The sequence below is a fragment of the Cherax quadricarinatus genome, unplaced genomic scaffold, assembly GCF_038502225.1.
Source record: "Cherax quadricarinatus isolate ZL_2023a unplaced genomic scaffold, ASM3850222v1 Contig12, whole genome shotgun sequence".
NCBI lineage: Eukaryota > Metazoa > Arthropoda > Malacostraca > Decapoda > Parastacidae > Cherax > Cherax quadricarinatus.
The window spans coordinates 478369-500021 of NW_027195038.1; the positions used below are offsets into that span (position 1 = coordinate 478369).

The window sequence follows — 21653 nt, forward strand, 5'->3', positions numbered from 1 at the left end:
TCAACCGTTCCCAGTAATTTAGGTGCCTTATCGTACTTATATATGCCGTGAAAGTTCTTTGTACACTCTCCAGGTCTGCAATGTCACCAGCCTTGAAGGGGGCTGTTAGTGTACAGAAGTATTCCAGCCTAGAGAGCACAAGCAATTTGAGAGAATCATCATGGGCTTGGCATCCCTAGTTTTGAAGGTTCTCATTATCCATCCTACCATTTTCCTAGCAGATGAGGTAGATACATTGTTGTGGTCTTTGAAGGCGAGGTCCTCTGACATTATCACTCCCAGGTCCCTCGCATTACTTTTCCGCTCTACTGTATGCATATAAAATATGCAATAACTTTAAAATAACTTAAATTTTGGAAAGTTTTCAGACATAATGGAGAGATATGCTCATGGAGAATGTAAACAAACTGGGTGGCTCACAGTGACTATATTATAATGAAAGTCAGATAGGGGGGGGAGCCGTATAGCGAGTTTTGGTCATAATTTGAAATGTCTGTATTAGAAGAATGCCCTAAGGCAAAATGCCATAAAGCGGGGCCCTACTGTGCTTATTCATGAAGAAAAAATAAGAACCTTTTACCAGAAATTTGAGGTAAAGTTATAAATGGAATCAACTGTACTTGAATACTGTATGAACAGTATGATCTACACAATAATAACAGGAAATATTAAGAAAATATAAGATAATAGCTTTGTAGTGACCTGATTGGCAGTTGGTCAGTAGGTATCCACTCATCACGGTGGAAAGCAGCAATTGGTTGTTCTGATGTAGCAATGAGATACTTCTCATCTACTTGTTCACTACCTGGAACATTACCTTTACCCAGGACCTAGAGAGAAAAAATGAGGATTAATATAGGGCATTTCAAAAATATGGACCCAATCTGAAATTCAACTATCATTGAAATTGGGTCCATATTTTTAAAACACCCTGGATATTTCTTAGAATGAGTACATTTGAATCTTTTCTCAAAAGGAAAAAAAAAAAATTCAAAATGGGATTACACACAGGATCAAAAATATGATTGACAAATACCTAGACTTATATATCTCCCATTCTCAAAAAATATATAAGTGAACATAGGAAAGAAGAAGGTAATGAGAGTAACAAAAAAGCCTAGACAATGAAAGACTGGATACCAGACTTTTGAGAGGGAGTATGGAGAAAGCTAATGTATTCATAGATTATAGTGGAGAATGTATGAGGGTAAAAGGGTAAGTGGTGTGTTGAGGCATCTGTGTTAGGAAGTTTATCTTTTTTTCTATTTTCAACACGTTGGCCATCTTCCACCAAGGCACGGCAACACCAAACAGAAAGAAACACTTTCACAATCATTCACATATAATCACTGTCTTTGCAGAGGCACTCAGATACAACAGTTCAGATGTCACTTCCAACAGCAAATACAGGTGGCCCTCAACATTCGCGAGCTCCACTTTCGCAAGCTTCGAACATTCGCGAATGCCTAGCCGCCCAAACAACCTCAAGCCCTGACCCTTGAAAAACTAGGGCAAGCAATGAGAATGATAGCACAGCTCAAACAATTTTTTTACGACATAGACCCATCGATACTGAGGGCTTTGAAGGTGATGAACGACATTGATAGGAGCATAATTCCCTACAAAACTCTGTTTGTTAATCTGAAGAGGAAACAGTCTCAGTTACCCATCACAATGTTCTTCACAAGGAAGCCTGCCACTGCTCCCGTTGCTAACTCTGACTCTAGCGATGTCGATGACCCACCGCCTATTATTGGCAGGGACGCTGGCAGTGAAGAGTTAGAATCCACACACTAGACTCATCATGCCATGCAGTTACACTCCATATAATCACCTCCATTTAACTGTCATCAATAACTGCATGGCTAACTATCATCACCATTATCATCGTCATTGTCATCATCATCACAAGTCATCGGAGTTTGTCTGCCTAACCGTACAAGTGGTGAGTGTTCTGTTTGTTCATTATTTATTATTAAACCATAATATGTATGAATATACAATACATGCAAGTATTTCACGATGTTTTCATGTGTTTTATGATTGTTCAATTGGTTAAGGAAGCAGTATTGTTAGGCTAAGTAAATGCTATTATTGTATTTCCCTACAATATATTTGTGCACCAACATTCGCGAATTTTCAACATTCACGAGGTTCTTGATCCCCTAACCCTCATGAATATGGAGGGCCACCTGTATCCCAAACCACTCCTTTAAAGTGCAGGTACTGTACTTCCCACCTCTAGGACTCAAGTCCAGCTAACTGGTTTATCTATGGATACAAAATAAGGAAATTGTACTAAAGTGTAGCTGTATCAACACTGTTGTATAGCTTTTTTTTTTTCAACAAGTTAGCCGTCTCCCACCGAAGCAGGGTGACCCAAAAAGAAAGAAAATCCCCAAAAAGAAAATACTTTCATCATCATTCAACACTTTTACCTCACTCATACATAATCACTGCTTTTGCAGAGGTACCCAAAATACAACAGTTTAGAAGCATATGTATAAAGATATACAGCATATCCCCCAAAAGTGCCAATATCCCAAACCCCTCCTTTAAAGTGCAGGCATTGTACTTCCCATTTCCAGTACTCAAGTCCGGCTATATAAAAATAACCAATTTCCCCGAATCCCTTCACTAAATATTACCCTGCTCACACTCCAATAGCTCGTCAGGTCCCAAATACCATTCGTCTCCATTCACTCCTATCTAATTCGCTAATGCATGCTTGCTGGAAGTCCAAGCCCCTTGCCCACAAAACCTCCTTTATCCCCTCTCTCCATCCTTTTCGAGGATGATCCCTACCCTGCCTTCCTTCCCCTACAGATTTATATGCTCTCCATATCATTCTACACACCCTAACCTGAGCCTCACTATCCTCATAAAAACTCTTTACAGCATTTAGTAGCTTACTACCTATTCCATATACTTGCAACATCTGCCACATTGCTCCCCTATCCATAAATGCAATGAAAACTTCCCTACCTTTATCTAAATACTGTTCACATATATGCTTCAATGTAAACACTTGTTCTACACATCCCCTACCCACTCTAAAACCTCCTTGCTCATCCGCAATCCTACATTCTGTCTTGCCTCTAATTCTTTCAATAATAACCCTACCGTACACTTTTCCTGGTATACTCAGTAAACTTAAGATAAGATAAGATAAGATTTCGTTCGGATTTTTAACCCCGGAGGGTTAGCCACCCAGGATAACCCAAGAAAGTCGGTGCGTCATCGAGGACTGTCTAACTTATTTCCATTGGGGTCCTTAATCTTGTCCCCCAGGATGCGACCCACACCAGTCGACTAACACCCAGGTACCTATTTGCTGCTAGGTGAACAGGACAACAGGTGTAAGGAAACGTGTCGAATGTTTCCACCCGCCGGGAATCGAACCCGGGCCCTCCGTGTGTGAAGCAGGAGCTTTAGCCCCCCTTCCCATTATATATACAGGAACTGTACATGTTGTCTGCCAATTCCTAGGTACCTTCCCCTCTTTCATACATTTATTAAACAAAAATACCAACTGCTCCAATGCTCTATCCCCCCCTGCTTTTAACATTTCTGTCATGATCCTATCAGTTCCAGCTGCTTTACCCCCTTTCATTCTACATAATGCCTCATTGTATATTTATTTATTCTCTTTTTCATAAAATATGTATTACTTATTACCAAATCTCTTTCTACACATAGCTCAATTAAAGGCTCCCCATTTTCATATACCCCTGGCACCCAAAATTTACCTACTACTCCCTCCACAGCATTTTTACCCACTTTAGCATTGAAATCCCCAACCACAAGTACTCACACACTTGGTTCAAAACTCCCCATGCACTCACTCAACATTTCCCAAAATCTCTCTCTCTCCTCTGCACTTCTCTCTTCTCCAGGTGCATATACACTTACTATAACCCACTTTTCATATCCATCCTTTATTTTACTCCACATAATCCTTGAATTAATACATTTATACTCCCTCTTTTCCTGCCATAGCTTATCCTTCAACAGTATTGCTACTCCTTCTTTAGCTCTAACTCTATTCGAAACCCCTGACCTAATCCCATTTACTTCTCCCCACTGAAACTCTCCCACCCCCTTCAGCTTTGTTTCACTTAAAGCCAGGACATCCAGCTTCTTCTCATTCATAACATCCACAATCCTCTCTTTCTTATCATTTGCACAACATCCACACACATTCAGACTTCCCACTTTGACAATTTTATTCTTTTTCTTTTTAGTAGGCTTAAAGAGGTTACTAGCCCATTGTTCCCAGCATTTTAGTTGATTTTTACAACATGAATGGCTTACAGAGGAAAGATTCTTGTTCCACTTCCCCATGGATATAAAAGAAAAAGTAACAAGACCAAGAACTATTAAGATAAAATCAAAGAAAACTCAGATGAGTGTGTATAAATAAACATGTACATGTATGTGTAGTGTGACCTAAGTGTAAGTAGAAGTAGCAAGATGTACCTGCAATCTTGCATGTTTATGAGACAGACAAAAGACACCAGCAATCCTACCATCATGTAAAACAATTACAGGTTCTCATTTTACACTCACTTGGCAGGCCAGTAGTACCTCCCTGGGTGGTTGCTGTCTACCAACCTGTGAGATTTAAATGTTGAAGTAAGGAGGAGGCTGGAGGCATTAGAAATGTCATGTTTGAGAGCAATGTATGGTGTGAATATTATGTAAAGAATTCTGAGCTTGGATATTAGACAGTATGGGGTAACAGAAGGTATTATTCAGAGGGCAGAAGAGGGGTTGTTAAGGTGGTCTGGTAATTTAGCAAGAATGATGCAGGCCAGCTCCTGTATGCAGGGCCGGCCTGACTGCTCCTAATTGGGCCCCACACCTAAGGAACCCCCTGTGCTAGAGTGTAACAGAAGTTTAAACTTTAACAAAACTCTAAAAGACTTTGCAGAGAAAAAAGCAAGAAAAATAACTTTCTCCTAATAAAAGGCAATAATAATATGACTTATTTATAGTTTATGAATATTAAGTGATTTTTAGAAGTCCAAAAAAGATAATTTTTTTCCAATAGTGCACTTAAATTCTGATTTTTTTTTTTTCTGAACAAAAGTAAATTAACATTTTTAATAAATTATTTCACAATCACTAAAGCAAGTGGTATTGTGACTATGTACTTTTCAGAGGTGATATACAAATTTTGTTTGTTACTTGTTGGCTTACATGGATGCAATTTTACATTAAAATGTAGCTTACATCTGTTTGGTCTATTAACTCGCATGGATTTTTTAAGTACACAGTTTGATTGCTTTCCATATGTGGGGCCCACCAAAATTGTTCTCAATTGGGCCCTGCACCTCCTAAGGCTGATTCTGCCTGCATGTTAACAGTAAAACACTGGTGGCAGCTCCTGCATGTTGACACTAAAACACTGGTAGCAGCTCCTGCATGTTGACATTAAAACACTGGTGGCAGCTCCTGCATGTTGACACTAAAACACTGGTAGCAGCTCCTGCATGTTGACATTAAAACACTGGTAGCAGCTCCTGCATGTTGACATTAAAACACTGGTAGCAGCTCCTGCATGTTGACATTAAAACAGTGGTGGCAGCTCCCGCATGTTGACATTAAAACAGTGGTGGCAGCTCCTGCATGTTGACATTAAAACAGTGGTGGCAGCTCCTGCATGTTGACATTAAAACAGTGGTGGCAGCTCTTACATGTTGACACAGTTTATAACAAAGAGTAATGGCAACTTAACTTGTAGAGTTCTTCATCAAACTGGGAGAGCTGAGCCACCTCCTGCATAACTTCCTTGCGCATGAAGAATGGTGTGACGATGGGAGTGTAACCCTTCTTGTGAAGTAGGTTCAGGGATAGTTCAATTAGTGCACGCTCCAGGAACACTGCTGGACCCATCAAGTAGTATCCACGACCACCTGTTGATGCTCATTACATTAATGACATAAAATATAATACTAAATACAAAAGTCTCTATGACATACCCCATGTGCAGCTTAATCTCTGTAAAAACTAAATGTGCACAAAAATACTCAAAATCTGCAACTCCCTGCCAGATATCTCCAGAGCCTCTCTCTCTACCAACATCTTCAAAACTACCATAAAAAAAAAAACACTTTCTTTCACTAACATTAGCCCAACAAGAGCTAAATATGATGAAACTATATTCACATATTCTCACTGCCACAAGCACAAGAAGAAATAATACATTCTTATTCTCATTAGCTGTAATACTCACAACCATTAAATATACTGAATGTGTTCAAAATATGTTAATTACCTGTAATCATAAGCCAACCTGTAATCCTTAAAACAATTAACCCTTTCAGGATCCAAGGCCAAAATCTGAAGTGGTGTTCCATTGTCCAAGAAATTTTGAAAAAAAAAAAATTATTTTTTCTTACAGAATTAACCCTTTGACTGTTTCAGGCCCCTCTGAAACTGTCATTCTATGTCGCTCAATTTTTGAAAAAAAAAAATTATTTTTTCTTATGAAATGATAGAGAATCTTTTCCCGATGGTAATGACACCAAAAGTTCGAAATTTGGTTGAAAACTCGTGGAATTATGCTCCCGCGAAGTTAGCGGTCTCGGCGACATATGCGTATCGGCGATTTCACCGACTATGAGCCCTATTTTCAGCCAATTCCATTGTTCCAGTTGACCAAACTCATAGCTATTTCTTTAGAACTCCATTTTATCTATCAGCTGAGTACAAGAAACCTCCCATTTACTAATTTGGACTACCCAATATGGTGGTCAGAAATTGGCAATTTGGCCAATTTCACACAAAATAAAAAAGATGCCAATTTCAAAATAGGGTCCAGAATAAACAAGGTAGACATTCGTGGCACTAAAATAACATATGCTCTGTTCATTAGTCACATCTCTAGGCCCCTCTTATATTATTATTGCTTTCTATTTTGATTTTTTATTCATACAAAAAAATAAAAAATTTACTGTTATGCAGACGACTGCATTATTGTAAAAATGGTATAAATAATATCAGTGCACTAGTGAAAGAATATTAGACTCCCCAGTTGACGTGTATTGGACGTGTGGTGTGATTTATTTACTCTTGAACATTGGTAAAAATCGAACATTTCCGCTACTTTGAGCTCAGTTTCAAGGTCGTTTTCATCGTAAAAGTAATGAAAATCATCTCTATTTCTGTAATATGTTTTCCATTTTATCACCTAAGACCATGAAAACGCGAATACAACGATAAATACTATACGAAAATACACCTCAAAGTCGGCGTTTTATTCCAAAAAAACGATCAGTTTTTTTTTTTTCTCATTACGCAATGTGTGCTGCAGGATTTTTTTTATGTGGTGCACACTGACCACACAGACCCATTCTCTCACATGTGGGCCTACCAGCTTTCTCCCACTTGATTTGAAGCCGCTAGAATTATTGAGTATATATACGTCAGAAACATTGGCTCGTAAGACGTATTTATACGTCGAAAACAGTCAAAGGGTTAAAGAGCATATTTTTGTAAAGGTAATAAGACAAAAAAAAAAATCTGATCAGTACTTACCGAGATACAGTGCCAAGAAGTTTGTCAAAAATGATGTGGTGGCGGCAACATCGACGAATTCCACATACGCGCATTACATTATTTTGTGGTTTTAGTTGTTTTTTCTTTTCTTTTCCAATTTTTTTCTATTCCTACTAACATTTGGGGCCTGAGAGACCAATACTGTATATAATGTATATATATAAACTCACTGTATTGAACACAATAACTGCACTAAAGTTATTATCATATTATTGTTTACCACTGTTGTTTATTACAATAAACATGCACAAATCTTGTATAATACTAATGTTCTATCATACATTTACATATTTACAATCACTGGACATGGTTTTAAAACTGCTGGAGCTTGTGGAACTCCTTGAAACAAGGCACCATGCACAGAGGCACCTTACATTCCTCACACATAAACCGAGTGTCTTTGCGTCTTTGTTGCCGTCATTTTGTTTGTGCACAGACAATGCATCTCTTCTGAGCAAATTTCTTCTGAGTTGAAGGAAGCTGTATTATGAAATGATCACCTTCTCTCCTCAAATGCTTGGGTATATCCTGAGGAATTCGAGGACCATGTTGTATAGCAGGTGTTGTTACCTGGTACTTCATTATAAGTTGTCTGACAACAGACAAACAAAATTCACCATATGGTGGTCTGTTGCCAGTCTTTATTTGGTACATATTATATGCATTGAGCATTGAAATCTCCATGAGATGGAAGAAAAGTTTCATGTACCACTTGTAACTCTTACGAACACAGTCAACAAAACCAATCTGCATGTCACACTTGTCAACCAAGCGCATGTTTTGTGTATAATCAATCACTGACACTGGTTTACGAATACGTTCATTAGTCACTCGATCAACTTTGCCACTGTCTTGCATTTCATTACGGTGAATGGTTGTCAACAATGTGACATCTCGTTTGTCATGCCACCGTAATGCCATGATGTCATTGGCAGTAAACACCTGCACGTCATCACCACGAGCACTGCGTTGAGCCTGGGCATATGTTTACGATTAGAACGCACTGTGCCACACACATCTGTCTTGTTCACTCGCATGAAATCACTGAGTAATGGGCTTGTGTACCAGTTATCGGTATATAATGTATGCCCCTTACCAAGATAAGGTGCCATCATGTTTCTCACTATGTCACCTGAGATACCCAATAACATCTTGGTATCTTTCAATGTTTTACTACCCGTGTATACAACAATATCCAACACCAGGCCACTGTCACAATCACAGAGTACAAACAGTTTTATACCAAAGCGTTTCCTCTTGCTCGGTATATACTGCTTGAATGACAGTCTACCTTTGAACAAAATCAAAGACTTGTCAATTACAAGATTCTTGAATGGATAAAAGTATATGCTGAACTTTTGTTTGAGATACATGAAAACATTTCTAATCTTGTATAACCTGTCACTTCTGTCAGGCCTGGTTTTGTCAGAGAAGTGCAACATACGTAAGAGTAAGATAAACCTGTTCACTGGTATGATTTCACTGAAGACCGGGGTAGAAATTAGCCGATCTGTGGACCAGTATGCTTTTATATTATGCTTATAGACGTGAGGCATAAGCATTATTGTTGCAAAAAGCAAATACATTTCTGCAACAGTCGTCTCTTTCCACCTGTGTAGTCTTGACTGTGGTGATAAGATCGTATTTGCCATGGTGTACTCAAAATACTTATTACTTTCCCTGACAATAATTTCCATCAATGGCTGGTCAAAGAATAATTCAAAGAATTCCAGTTCATTGGCCATGGTTCCAAGGGGACAAGTAGGTAGAATACCACTTTGAGAATCATCAAAGTGGTGAGGCTTGGGAACAAAATTGGGATTTTGCTGCCAATCCCACATACGGTTTGCTGGTGGATACTGGACATCATAGGCTGGTTGTGCGGGTGGTTGTGGTTGTGGTGGGCTGGTGGCTGGCGCTCCGCTTTGTCCTTGAACTGACGAGTCAGCAGCGTGGGTCCCAGCGTGGCCTGGTGAGTCACGCATGGCGGTGCCACTACCATCACCACTAACACCATCCACTGATGCCTGTGGTCTATCCATGCCAAGTGTAGCCACATCATCCTCACTATCACTACCTAAAACTGGTGTTGGGCCACGGGATGTACACCGTCCCCTGGGCACAGCATAGGGTACACTACCCGAGCGCATGCGGCGGCGAACATACCAACGCTTCACTGGTGAATATGATTCCTCACTATCACTACTCGATTGATCGTCGAGCGCAATAAAATCACAGTTCACGTCACTATCATCATCATTACTGAAGTCAGAGGCCTGGCCACGTGAAAATATTAGTTTTCTCTTGCGATGAGGAACAACCGACCGTGAGTCACGAGTGCCCACACCAGAGGTAGAAGGTTGAGGATCGTCAGGGTTTTCTGCACTATTATCGATATCCTGGTCATTCTTTTCGGTCACTAACTGATCAAAGCCGTAGAATTCGTCTTCATTTCCACTTCCATCAGTGTCAGAACTATCAGATAGGAAGAGGAGAGTCCCAATTTTCCGGGGAGTGAGAGCTGACTTGCGACGAGGCATGGTGAACAAGGGTAACTGAGCCGGCGTTCCCACAATGCTATGCGGGTGCCTAGATTTTTTGTTTATGGCACACACCCACCACGCAGACCCGTTCTCTCACATGTAGGCCTATGAGCGTTTTCGTGCTAAATTTGACAGCGCTAAAATTTTGGCGTAGATCTACAGTTTGGACACTCAACATAAAGCCGTTGATCTATGGGACAGACCCTGAAAGGGTTAAACTCGATAAAAGTGTTCACTGTAATTCCTAAATTTATTGTTACACCTACTTAGAGATCATATATATAAGCAATCAATTAGTTATTGCCTTATTAATCTTAAGATAGGCTTAAGTTTACCCAAAATGATCTGCATACTAAAGGGCTTTCTGCCTACACACCTAAATGTCACCCTTCTCTGTACAAACATTATATCATGCTGGAATCAAGAATATTTAATCTTTAGGCTGTGAGCAGAAGGCACTAAGCCACTAGCCATCCATTTACACTAGTTTAACAATCACAAATAATAAAATAGGCAACCAAGGGTTATATTTAGAAACAGAAGCTTGCAGCTATAAAAATACAATGAAGTAGATGACTAGTAGTAGATCATTAGTAGAACACTAGTAGTAGATACACAAATAATCTGCACATAGTACGTACATTGAAACTTATGACGACATTCTGGTGCCACTCGGACCATTAACAAGTCACACTGAAGCACAAAGGGATGGGAGCCGGCATATATACAAGAGGGGGATGTGGCTGGCAGTAGAATGAAAGGAGGTAGTAGAATAATGGTAGAAGCAGTGGTGGTAGTAGCAGTGGTAATGGTAGTAGTACTACTAGTAGTTGTAGTACTACTAGTAGTAGTAGTACAGTGGACCCCCGGTTAACGATTTTAATCCGTGCAAGAGGGGTAATTGTTATGCGAAATAATCGTTATGTGAATGAATTTTCCCCATAAGAAATAATGGAAATAAAATTAATCCGTGCAAGACACCCAAAAGTATGAAAAAAAAAATTTTTTTACCACATGAAATATTAATTTTAATACACACAAACTGAAAAAGGCATGCACACTTACATGACACTTACTTTTATTGAAGATCTGGTGATGATTGATGGGATGGGAGGAGGGGAGAGCATTATCTTCTTACTGTTTAGAAGGGGAATCCCCTTCCATTAGGACTTGAGGTAGTAAGTCCTTTTCTGGGGTTACTTCCCTTCTTTTTTTAATGCCACTAGGGCCAGCTTCAGAGTCACTGGACTTCTTTCGCACAAGATATCTGTCCATAGTGGCCTGTACCTCTCGTTCCTTTATCACTTCCCTAAAGTGTTTCACAACATTGTCAGTGTAATAGTCACCAGCACGGCTTGCAATAGCTGTGTGAGGGTGATTTTCATCCATGAAGGTTTGCACTTCAAGCCACTTTGCACAGATTTCCTTTATCTTTGTAGTAGGCAACTTCTTCAATTTCTCTCTCCCCTCCTCTGAACCAGTTTCCCCAGGTCTGGCCTCTTGCTCTTGAAGTTGATCTATCAGCTCATCAGTGGTTAGTTCTTCATTGTCCTCCTCCACCAACTCTTCCACATCCTCCCCACTAACCTCCAACCCCAAGGACTTTCCCAATGCCACAATGGATTCCTCAACTGGCATAATCCTCTCAGGGTTAGCCTCAAACCCTTCAAAATCCCTTTTGTCTACACATTCTGGCCACAGTTTCTTCCAAGCAGAGTTCAAGGTCCTCTTAGTCACTTCCTCCCAAGCCTTACCTATAAGGTTTACACAATTGAGGATATTAAAGTGATCTCTCCAAAACTCTCTTAGAGTCAGTTGAGTTTCTGAGGTCATTACAAAGCACCTTTCAAACAGAGCTTTTGTGTACAGTTTCTTGAAGTTGGAAATAACCTGCTGGTCCATGGGCTGCAGGAGAGGAGTGGTATTAGGAGGCAAAAACTTGATGTTAATGAATTTCATGTCCCCATAAAGTCGCTCTGCCACGTCTGTAGGATGACCAGGGGCATTGTCTAACACCAGGAGGCACTTAAGTTCTAATTTCTTTTCAGTTAGGTAATCTTTCACATTGGGGGCAAATGCATGGTGTAACCAGTTATAGAAAAATTCCCTAGTGACCCATGCCTTACTGTTTGCCCTCCACAGCACACACAAATTATCCTTGAGGACATTCTTTTGCCTGAACGCTCTGGGAGTTTCAGAGTGATACACTAATAAAGGCTTCACTTTGCAATCACCAGTAGCATTGGCACACATCAACAAAGTAAGCCTGTCTTTCATAGGCTTATGTCCTGGGAGTGCCTTTTCCTCCTGAGTAATGTAGGTCCTGCTTGGCATTTTCTTCCAGAACAGGCCTGTTTCATCACAATTAAACACTTGTTCAGGTTTCAGTCCTTCAGTTTCTATATACTCCTTGAATTCCTGCACATATTTTTCAGCTGCTTTGTGGTCCGAACTGGCAGCCTCACCATGCCTTATCACGCTATGGATGCCACTACGCTTCTTAAATCTCTCAAACCAACCTTTGCTGGCCTTAAATTCACTCACATCATCACTAGTTGCAGGCCTTTTTTTAATTAAATCGTCATGCAACTTCCTAGCCTTTTCACATATGATCGCTTGAGAGACGCTATCTCCTGCTAGCTGTTTTTCATTTATCCACACCAATAAGAGTCTCTCAACATCTTCCATCACTTGCGAGCTTTGTTTCGAAAACACAGTTAAACCTTTGGCAACAACAGCTTCCTTGATTGTCTTTTTGGTGCCCACAATAGTAGCGATGGTTGATTGGGGTTTCTTGTACAACTTGACTAGGTCGGCAATACGCACTCCACTTTCATACTTATCAATGATCTCTTTCTTCATTTCAATGGGTATCCTTACCCTTATTGGTGTACGGTTGGCACTAGAAGCTTTCTTGGGGCCCATGGTCACTTATTTTCCAGAAACACCACCGAAAACACTGTAATAATACGAAATATTCCGAGTGTATGCTTGGATGTTAGCGCGGAGGCTGGCTGGTAAACAATGGCACGGGCGGCACATGTGAGGCTGGGTGAGGGCGCACATTGGACGCGTCTCGGACGAAAATCGGTGAGCGGGTTTTTAATCGGTATGCGCGGCAAAAATTTTGCGATTAAAGTAAGCTGTATGCGAAATAATCGCTATGTGATGCCATCGTTATGCGGGGGTCCACTGTACTAGTAGCAGTAGTACTACTAGTAGCAGTAGTACTACCTGTAGACAGCCTGTACTGTCAGAACACACAGCCTAGCCGTCTGCTCTGACTAGTTCATATTTCGCGGCATTTAGGTGCTGCCCTCTGTAGGCTCACCCAGGTCGGTGGGAGGCTCAGCCCAGCCGCTCTCTCTCCTAGGCCGACCCTCTTGATAGACACAAGTGCTCCCCCCTCCACGGACTGGCTTGCGGTCACTCCCTCACACTGCCCGTTGTGTACTCACTCCTACCCAATTAAAGCCAAACTAGTCCACGGCCGTATCATTGCTACCTACGCTACCTTCATCGGCACTAAACCGCTGTTCAGCAGCAAGAACAGCCGGCCGTATCATTGCTACCTACGCTACCTTCATCGGCACTAAACTGCTGTTCAGCAGCAAGAACAGCAATAACATACTAGTAGTACTACTACTACTACCATTAACTCTATCACTACTATTACCCTTGTACTACTACTACTGCCTCTCGTTCCCTTCCCGGCACTGCCCAGTATTGTGATTTTTATTCTTTACTGTAGTAGATCAGCACTAGCACATCATTAGTAATAAGTCTCAAGTGAGGAGTCCTGAGAGAAACACTGGCAAACCTGGGAGAAACACTGGCAAACCTGGGAGAGACACTGGCAAACCTGGGAGAAACACTGGCAAAACTGGGAGAAACACTGGCAAAACTGGGAGAAACACTGGCAAAACTGGGAGAAACACTGGCAAACCTGGGAGAGACACTGGCAAACCTGGGAGAAACACTGGCAAACCTGGGAGAAACACTGGCAAAACTGGGAGAAACACTGGCAAACCCGGGAGAAACACTGGCAATACTGGGAGAAACACTGGCAAACCTGGGAGAAACACTGGCAAATCAACTTCACTTGTTAAACCACCTAAAACATGCTCTAGTTTTTAACAGGAAAGGTAAAGAAATTTTAATAGTATGTAGTCTGTACCTACTAAGAACACAGTATGAAGCAGTATACAACACCTGGTTCATGTCACCAACAATAATACAGTATGAAGCAGTATACAACACCTGGTTCATGTCACCAACAATAATACAGTATGAAGCAGTATACAACACCTGGTTCATGTCACCAACAATAATACAGTATGAAGCAGTATACAACACCTGGTTCATGTCACCAACAATAATACAGTATGAAGCAGTATACAACACCTGGTTCATGTCACCAACAATAATACAGTATGAAGCAGTATACAACACCTGGTTCAGATCACCAACAATAATACAGTATGAAGCAGTATACAACACCTGGTTCATGTCACCAACAATAATACAGTATGAAGCAGTGTACAATGCCTGGTTCATGTCACCAACAAGAACAAGCATGAAGCAGTGTACAACACCTGGTTCATATCACCAACAATAATACAGGATGAAGCAGTGTACAACACCTGGTTCATATCACCAACAATCACACAGTATGAAGCAGTGTACAACACCTGGTTCATGTCACCAACAATAACACAGCATGAAGCAGTGTACAACACTTGGTCCATGTCACCAACAATAATACAGTATGCAGCAGTGTACAACACCTGGTCATGTCACCAACAATAATACAGTATGCAGCAGTGTACAACACTTGGTCCATGTCACCAACAATAATACAGCATGAAGCAGTGTACAACACTTGGTCCATGTCACCAACAATAATACAGTATGAAGCAGTGTACAACACCTGGTTCATGTCACCAACAATAATACAGTATAAAGCAGTGTACAACACCTGGTTCATATCACCAACAATAATACAGTATAAAGCAGTGTACAACACCTGGTCATGTCACCAACAATAATACAGTATGCAGCAGTGTACAACACCTGGTTCATGTCACCAACAATAATACAGCATGAAGCAGTGTACAACACCTGGTTCATGTCACCAACAATAATGCAGTATGATACAGTGTACAACACCTGGTTCATGTCACCAACAATAATACAGTATGATACAGTGTACAACACCTGGTTCATGTCACCAACAATAATGCAGTATGATACAGTGTACAACACCTGGTTCATGTCACCAACAATAATACAGTATGATACAGTGTACAACACCTGGTTCATGTCACCAACAATAATACAATATAAAGCAGTGTACAACACCTGGTTCATGTCACCAACAATAATACAGTATGATACAGTGTACAACACCTGGTTCATGTCACCAACAATAATACAGCATGAAGCAGGTTACAACACCTGGTTCATGTCACCAACAATAATACAGCATGAAGCAGTGTACAACACCTGGTTCATTAATCAATCCGTGGATGAAAAGCTCAGAAAACAAATAATCTTGAAAATGGCAGAGCATGTACACCTTATGAGTGAATGAATAAAGAAGAGAACCAGAAATTATAACCATGAAGTAAGGAAGGCAGCAGTAAGGTTACTCAGTACACAGTAGCCTTATACTGAGAAACAATTTAATAAAAAGATCCAGTGATCAGGCTGAGAAAGATGATTGATAACTCTCAGACATGTAAGAAGTGACTAGGCTGAGAAAGATGACTGACAACTCTCAGACAGGTGAGAGGTGACTAGGCTGAAAAAGGTGACTGATAACTCTCAGACAAGTGAGATACAGTGGAACCCCAGATTTCATCTGCACCAGATATCGTACAATTCAAATTTCGACCATTTTTTTGGTGAAATTTTGCTCCGGATTTCATACCTCATCCTGGAAATCATTCGTATCAGATGCGTTCACCCGCCCAGGGTATGTGTCTCAGTCTGGCTCTGTCACTGGTTGAGGGAGTGTTCATCCGAAACATTTCATAATAATTCATTGTTTTTGTGCTTGTTTATCGAGTGCAACTGCTAAATAAGCCACCATGGGCCCAAAAAAGTTCCTAGTGCCAGCCCTTTGGTAAAGAAGGTGAGAAACATGATAGAATTCAAGAAAGAGATTGTAGAAAAATATGAAAGTGGCGTGCATGTGGCTGAGCTCGCCAGGATGTATGGTTTTATAACAGTGAACTTCTTGCCTCCTAACACCACTCCTCTCATCCAGCCCATGGACCAGCAGGTCATTTCTAAGTGACCTCGGACACTGAATTGACCCTAAGAGAGTTCTGGAGGAATCACTTTAAGATCCTCCATTGCATAAGCCTTATAGGTAAGGCTTTGCAAGGAGTGACTTCCAGGACTTTGAACTCTGCTTGGAGAAACTTGTGGCCAGAATGTGTCCTTGACAAAGATTTTGAAGGGTTTGAGGCTGACCCTGTTGACCCTATGCTTGTTGTGGAATCTATTGTCTCTTTGGGGAAGTCCATGGGGTTGGATGTGAGTGGCGAGTATGTGGAAGAGTTGTTGGAGGACCACAGGGGAGAGCTAACCACTGAAGAGCTACAAGACCTTCAACTGGAACAGCAACAGACCACAGCTGAGGAAATTGCTTCAGAGGAGGAGAAAGAGAGAGGGGAGAAGGTGCCTTCTTCAGTGATTAAAGACATTTGTGCAAAGTGGAATGAGGTGCAAACTTTTGTGGAAAAATATCACCCGACCAAGCTGATACAAGCCGTATCTGCAACATTTTCAGTGACAATACCTTGTCCCATTTTAGGCAAATCTTAAAAAGATGCCAGAAACAGAGCTCTCTGGACAGATTTTTAGTGTGACAGGGGTGCAGTGCCAGTATAAGACAAAGGGAAGTAACCCCAGATAGGGCTTTGATACCTGAAGTCCTTATGGAGGGGGACTCCCCTTCCAAACAATAACCTCTGCTCCTCCTCCTCCCTCTCCCCTCCTCGCCATCCATACCCCAACAAGAGTCTTCAATAAAGGTAAGTGTGATGTTAAGTGTTCATTTATCCATTTCATTAGTCATTTATATTTTTTTCTCATTGCTTTCTGTATGTAAGCAATAGTTATTCTTTAAAAAATATATTTTTTTTTAATATTTTTGGGTGTCTCGAATGGATTAATTGTATTTACATTATTTCTTATGGCAAATATTGCTTCGGTTTTCATCCGTTTTGGATTTAGACCGACCTTCTGGAACGGATTAAGGACGAAATCCGGGATTCCACTGTATGTGATGTACCAAGACTGTGCAACTCAAACCAACCTTTCACTCAATACTTGCTCATATCCTTCACTAATTGTTCTCTTCATTATTTTTTCCAGTTTCACTTCTCCCTTACATTCCACCTGCCTTTTACTATAACTATTGGTTCAGAACTATCAATTTTTTCCCACATGGATATTCTCCCACCAGGGAAGGGTGACCACAAAGGAAACACATTCACCATTCAAACAATGATATGAAATAAGAGTCACTTCCCTAAAAATATGTACATGCAAAGGTCTACCCAATAAAAAGTCTGACAAACAGCTATCACTGTGCACTTCATTGTACCTCACATATTAATATTTCCTGTGGTAAAAACTACCTATTAACAAGCTTCTTTCTATACATAATTCAGTTATGACAATTTATGAAACCCACTTCTCATATCCTACTTTTATTCTCATTAATTCACGAATTTCAACATTTGTAACATATAAACCATACCACGGGCAGGATTGAACCCGCGGTCAGAGAGTCTCAAAACGCGATGGTCTGGAGTTTTGAGACTCTCTGACCACGGGTTTAATCCCGCCCGTGGTATGGTTTGTTTGCAATCGTGTCATTACGATTTCTTGAGTCTTTGTAACACTTCTTTTCTTTCCACAATTGCTCACTTAACATTACTGCTACCTCTTCTTTACTACTCTCTACATCTGACTGTATACTGATGGCCCCTTCAAGGCAAGACTGTCGAGTTGGAAAATGTACCAAGAATCTTCACAGCTCTTATATGGTCAATCAAGCATCTAAACTACTGGGAACACTTCAAGTCCCTTCAACTGTATTACTTGGAATGTGGGCAAGAAAGGTACATAATAATTTACACCTGGAAAATCCTGGAGTGACTGGTCCCAAACCTAAACACTTAAATCACTTACTATGACAAGAGACTTGGCAGATGGTGCAAAATGCCTCACTAAGATAGAGCTCTAAGTCAGAGGTACCCAAGTATTCAATGCCGTCCCTTCATGCATACAGGCAATTACCATCCTCCAGTGGTCGTTAAGAGGGACCTGGACAAGTTCCTTAAATCAGTGACTGACCAGCTAAGCTGTGGTTCATATGTTGGACTACGTACAGCCAGCAGTAACAGCCTGGATGCTGAGGCACTGATCCTCCAGGAAGTCAGGTCTGGGACGAGGTCTGAGGGCACTAACTTCTGAAAATGTCCTTCTGGTATCCTAGAGGTATCCTCTTCACTCAAACGATTATTCCTTGTAATGTGTTCACTCAGTGCTAGGACCACCAGCTTGCTTTCATTCACAACATTAACACAGTTCTCTCTCAACATGTGTACTGCACAACCTCAAAATTTATGTCTTTTTTAAGTACAGTATAAGCAACAGGAGAAAAATTAGACAAACCTGATGTAACAGATCCCCGCTTTGAGTCTGATCCTCCGATCATGGAGATGAGATCAACGTGGGAGTATTTTTTCTTGCTTTCCTCTCCAAACGTTCTCACTACTGCATTGTTCTCCTACAATACAAGAGTTCAATTTCCTCTTAAAATCCAGGACAACTATCAAAAATAATGGATAATCAAGAAATAAGTGTGTGTCAGAACTTTGCTTGCACTTGACTCTTGAACTTTGTTTGACTGTCATAACAATATTTATAAACACAAAATCAAGGTGCTAGTAACACCTTCTCCAGCATAAATTACTTGATGTAAAAGGAAGAAAGCCCTCATGAGGGCATCTCTTCTCTTTCAGGCCACCTGCCTGGGTGGGACATGGCTGGTATGTTTAAAAAAAAAAACAATTTTTACCAAGATGATATCATGTCGTCTTAAATCATTTGTTTACTGAAAGAAAAACTCTTACACAGACTTCTTCAAGTCAATAAATGACTTATAAATAAACCCTGATGCACAGAGTTAATTTTTTCTCTAAAATATCGTCTCATTATCACATTGTTGGTTTTATAAACCATGACTCACCAGTATTTAATAATGACAACGATGAGTCGTAACTATGACTCCCTAGTATTAATAATGACCATGATGAATCATAACTATGACTCACTAGTATTTAATAATGACCATGATGAATCATAACTATGACTCACTAGTATTTAATAATGACCATGATGATTCATAAATGATTCACTAGTATTTAATAATAACAATGATTAATCATAACTATGACTCACTAGTATTAATAACCTACTTCATCATAACTAACAGTATCATCACTAATCTCATCATTACTAACAGTATCATCACTAATCTCATCATTATTAACAATATCATCACTAACATCATCACTAACAATATTATCACTAACCTCATCATTACTAACAGTATCATCACTAACCTTATCATTGTAATAATGTTGGCGGAATTACCGACAATATGTAAAGTAAAAGGACACAAGTGCAACTAATGTGACATTTTATTGTGGCAACGTTTCACTCTGCAGGCACTTTTCTCAAGCCATTAACAGCTCAACAAAGCTCTTGGAGAGTGAAACGTTGCCACAGTAAAATGTCACATTAGTTGCACTTGTGTCCTTTTACTTTACAACCTCATCATTACTAACAGTATCATCACTAACAACATCATTACTAACAGTATCATCACTAACCTCATCATTACTAACAGTATCATCACTAACAACATCATTACTAACAGTATCATCACTAACCTCATCATTACCAACAATATCATCACTAACATCATTACTAACCTCATCATTACTAACAGTATCATCACTAACCTCATCATTACTAACAATATCATCACTAAACTCATCATTACTAACAGTATCATCACTAACATCATCATTACTAACAGTATCACTGCAAACATCATCATTACTAACAATATCATCACTAACCTCATCATTACTAACAGGAACATCACTACCCTCATCATTACTAACAGTATCATCACTAACCTCATCATTACTAACAGGAACATCACTATACACAATGTTGCCAATTTCCTTAAGGACGGCATCTCTCTCAGTCTCAGTGGTGACCAGTTTTTCATTATTCTCAACCATTGCCTCATCCACAAGTTTCTTCACCTGGGGAAGCAACATCATCTTAGTGTATACAATACTTTGCAGCAACATAAACTATCCACATAAACACATAAAAAAGACTGCAACATAAACACACTACAACAAGGGAACACATTCACCATCATTCATTCAATAACCGTCTTCCCAGAAGTGTAGCAACATCCCCATCTATTCTTCAGGGTGCAGGCACTGTGCATATCACCTCCAGGATAATGTCTTCATCCATCCTTCAGGGTGCAGGCACTGTACCTCCCACCTCCAGGATAATGTTCTCATCCATCCTCCAGGGTGCAGGCACTGTACTTCTCACCTCCAGGATAATGTCCTCATCCATCCTTCAGGGTGCAAGCACTGTACTTCCCACCTCCAGGATAATGTCCTCATCCATCCTTCAGGGTGCAAGCACTGTACTTCCCACCTCCAGGATAATGTCCTCATCCATCCTTCAAGGTGCAGGCACTTTACTTCTCACTGACTAACTGGTCTCCCCTAAATTCCTTAATGTTACCTTACTCCAAGAGTATGGCAAACCATAAAAGCCACTTGTCCCAACTCTAATTGAACTAAGACACTCACACAAGCCTGTTGGAAGTTCCAGTCCAGTCCCTGGCACCCTCACTTCATTCATCCCCTTCCCCTCCTTTCCTCCACCCCCAATTAAGACACCCTCTTGGGGGCACTTAATGTTTACTGAGCTAAGAGATAGTAACTGACTTCCTTGAGCTGTGAGACTGTTAGTGGACGGAGCAGCTCCATCGTCAGTTCCGTTAACTTCTCTTTAATTTCATCTGGAACTTTTGTCTCGGTGCCCTCGGCTTCTTTAGCCTAAAAAATAGAAAACATAACAAAATAAATACTCTTAGTTCTCAAGAAATGCGGAACATGAAAATGAAATAAATTCTATACTTTATAGTTTTCATCCTTTAATTACACTTCAAAAATATGTTGTTAAATAATTTCAATAAATTAAGCTATAAAAATAATAACCTACAATAACTTGAGACTGATAAACACTTAGTCAACATGAAGTAAAACTTATATGAAGACAGAAATAAAACAACAGATTATGGCTGCATACTGGAGCCTTTAAGACCACAATTAATAAGCCTACAATACTGGACTTGATGGCTGACTGATAAACCACTTAGTCAACATGGCTGAAGTAATAAGCCTAATAAGATGGCTGCAT

At 40.2% G+C, this 21653-nt stretch overlaps 1 protein-coding gene across 2 annotated transcripts in view; it reads right to left on the minus strand.

Moving 5' to 3' along the window:
* Positions 1 to 21653, minus strand: part of SerRS (Seryl-tRNA synthetase) — a 67531-nt gene that overhangs the window by 24812 nt on the left and 21066 nt on the right. For both annotated transcript variants that reach the window (XM_070079745.1, XM_070079744.1), the window contains 5 exons: positions 21179 to 21289; positions 20336 to 20467; positions 18801 to 18915; positions 5740 to 5918; positions 703 to 830 (listed from right to left, as the gene is read on the minus strand). In XM_070079745.1, coding sequence (XP_069935846.1) covers positions 703 to 830; positions 5740 to 5918; positions 18801 to 18915; positions 20336 to 20467; positions 21179 to 21289 — 665 coding nt within the window. The remainder of the gene's footprint in view (positions 1 to 702; positions 831 to 5739; positions 5919 to 18800; positions 18916 to 20335; positions 20468 to 21178; positions 21290 to 21653) is intronic.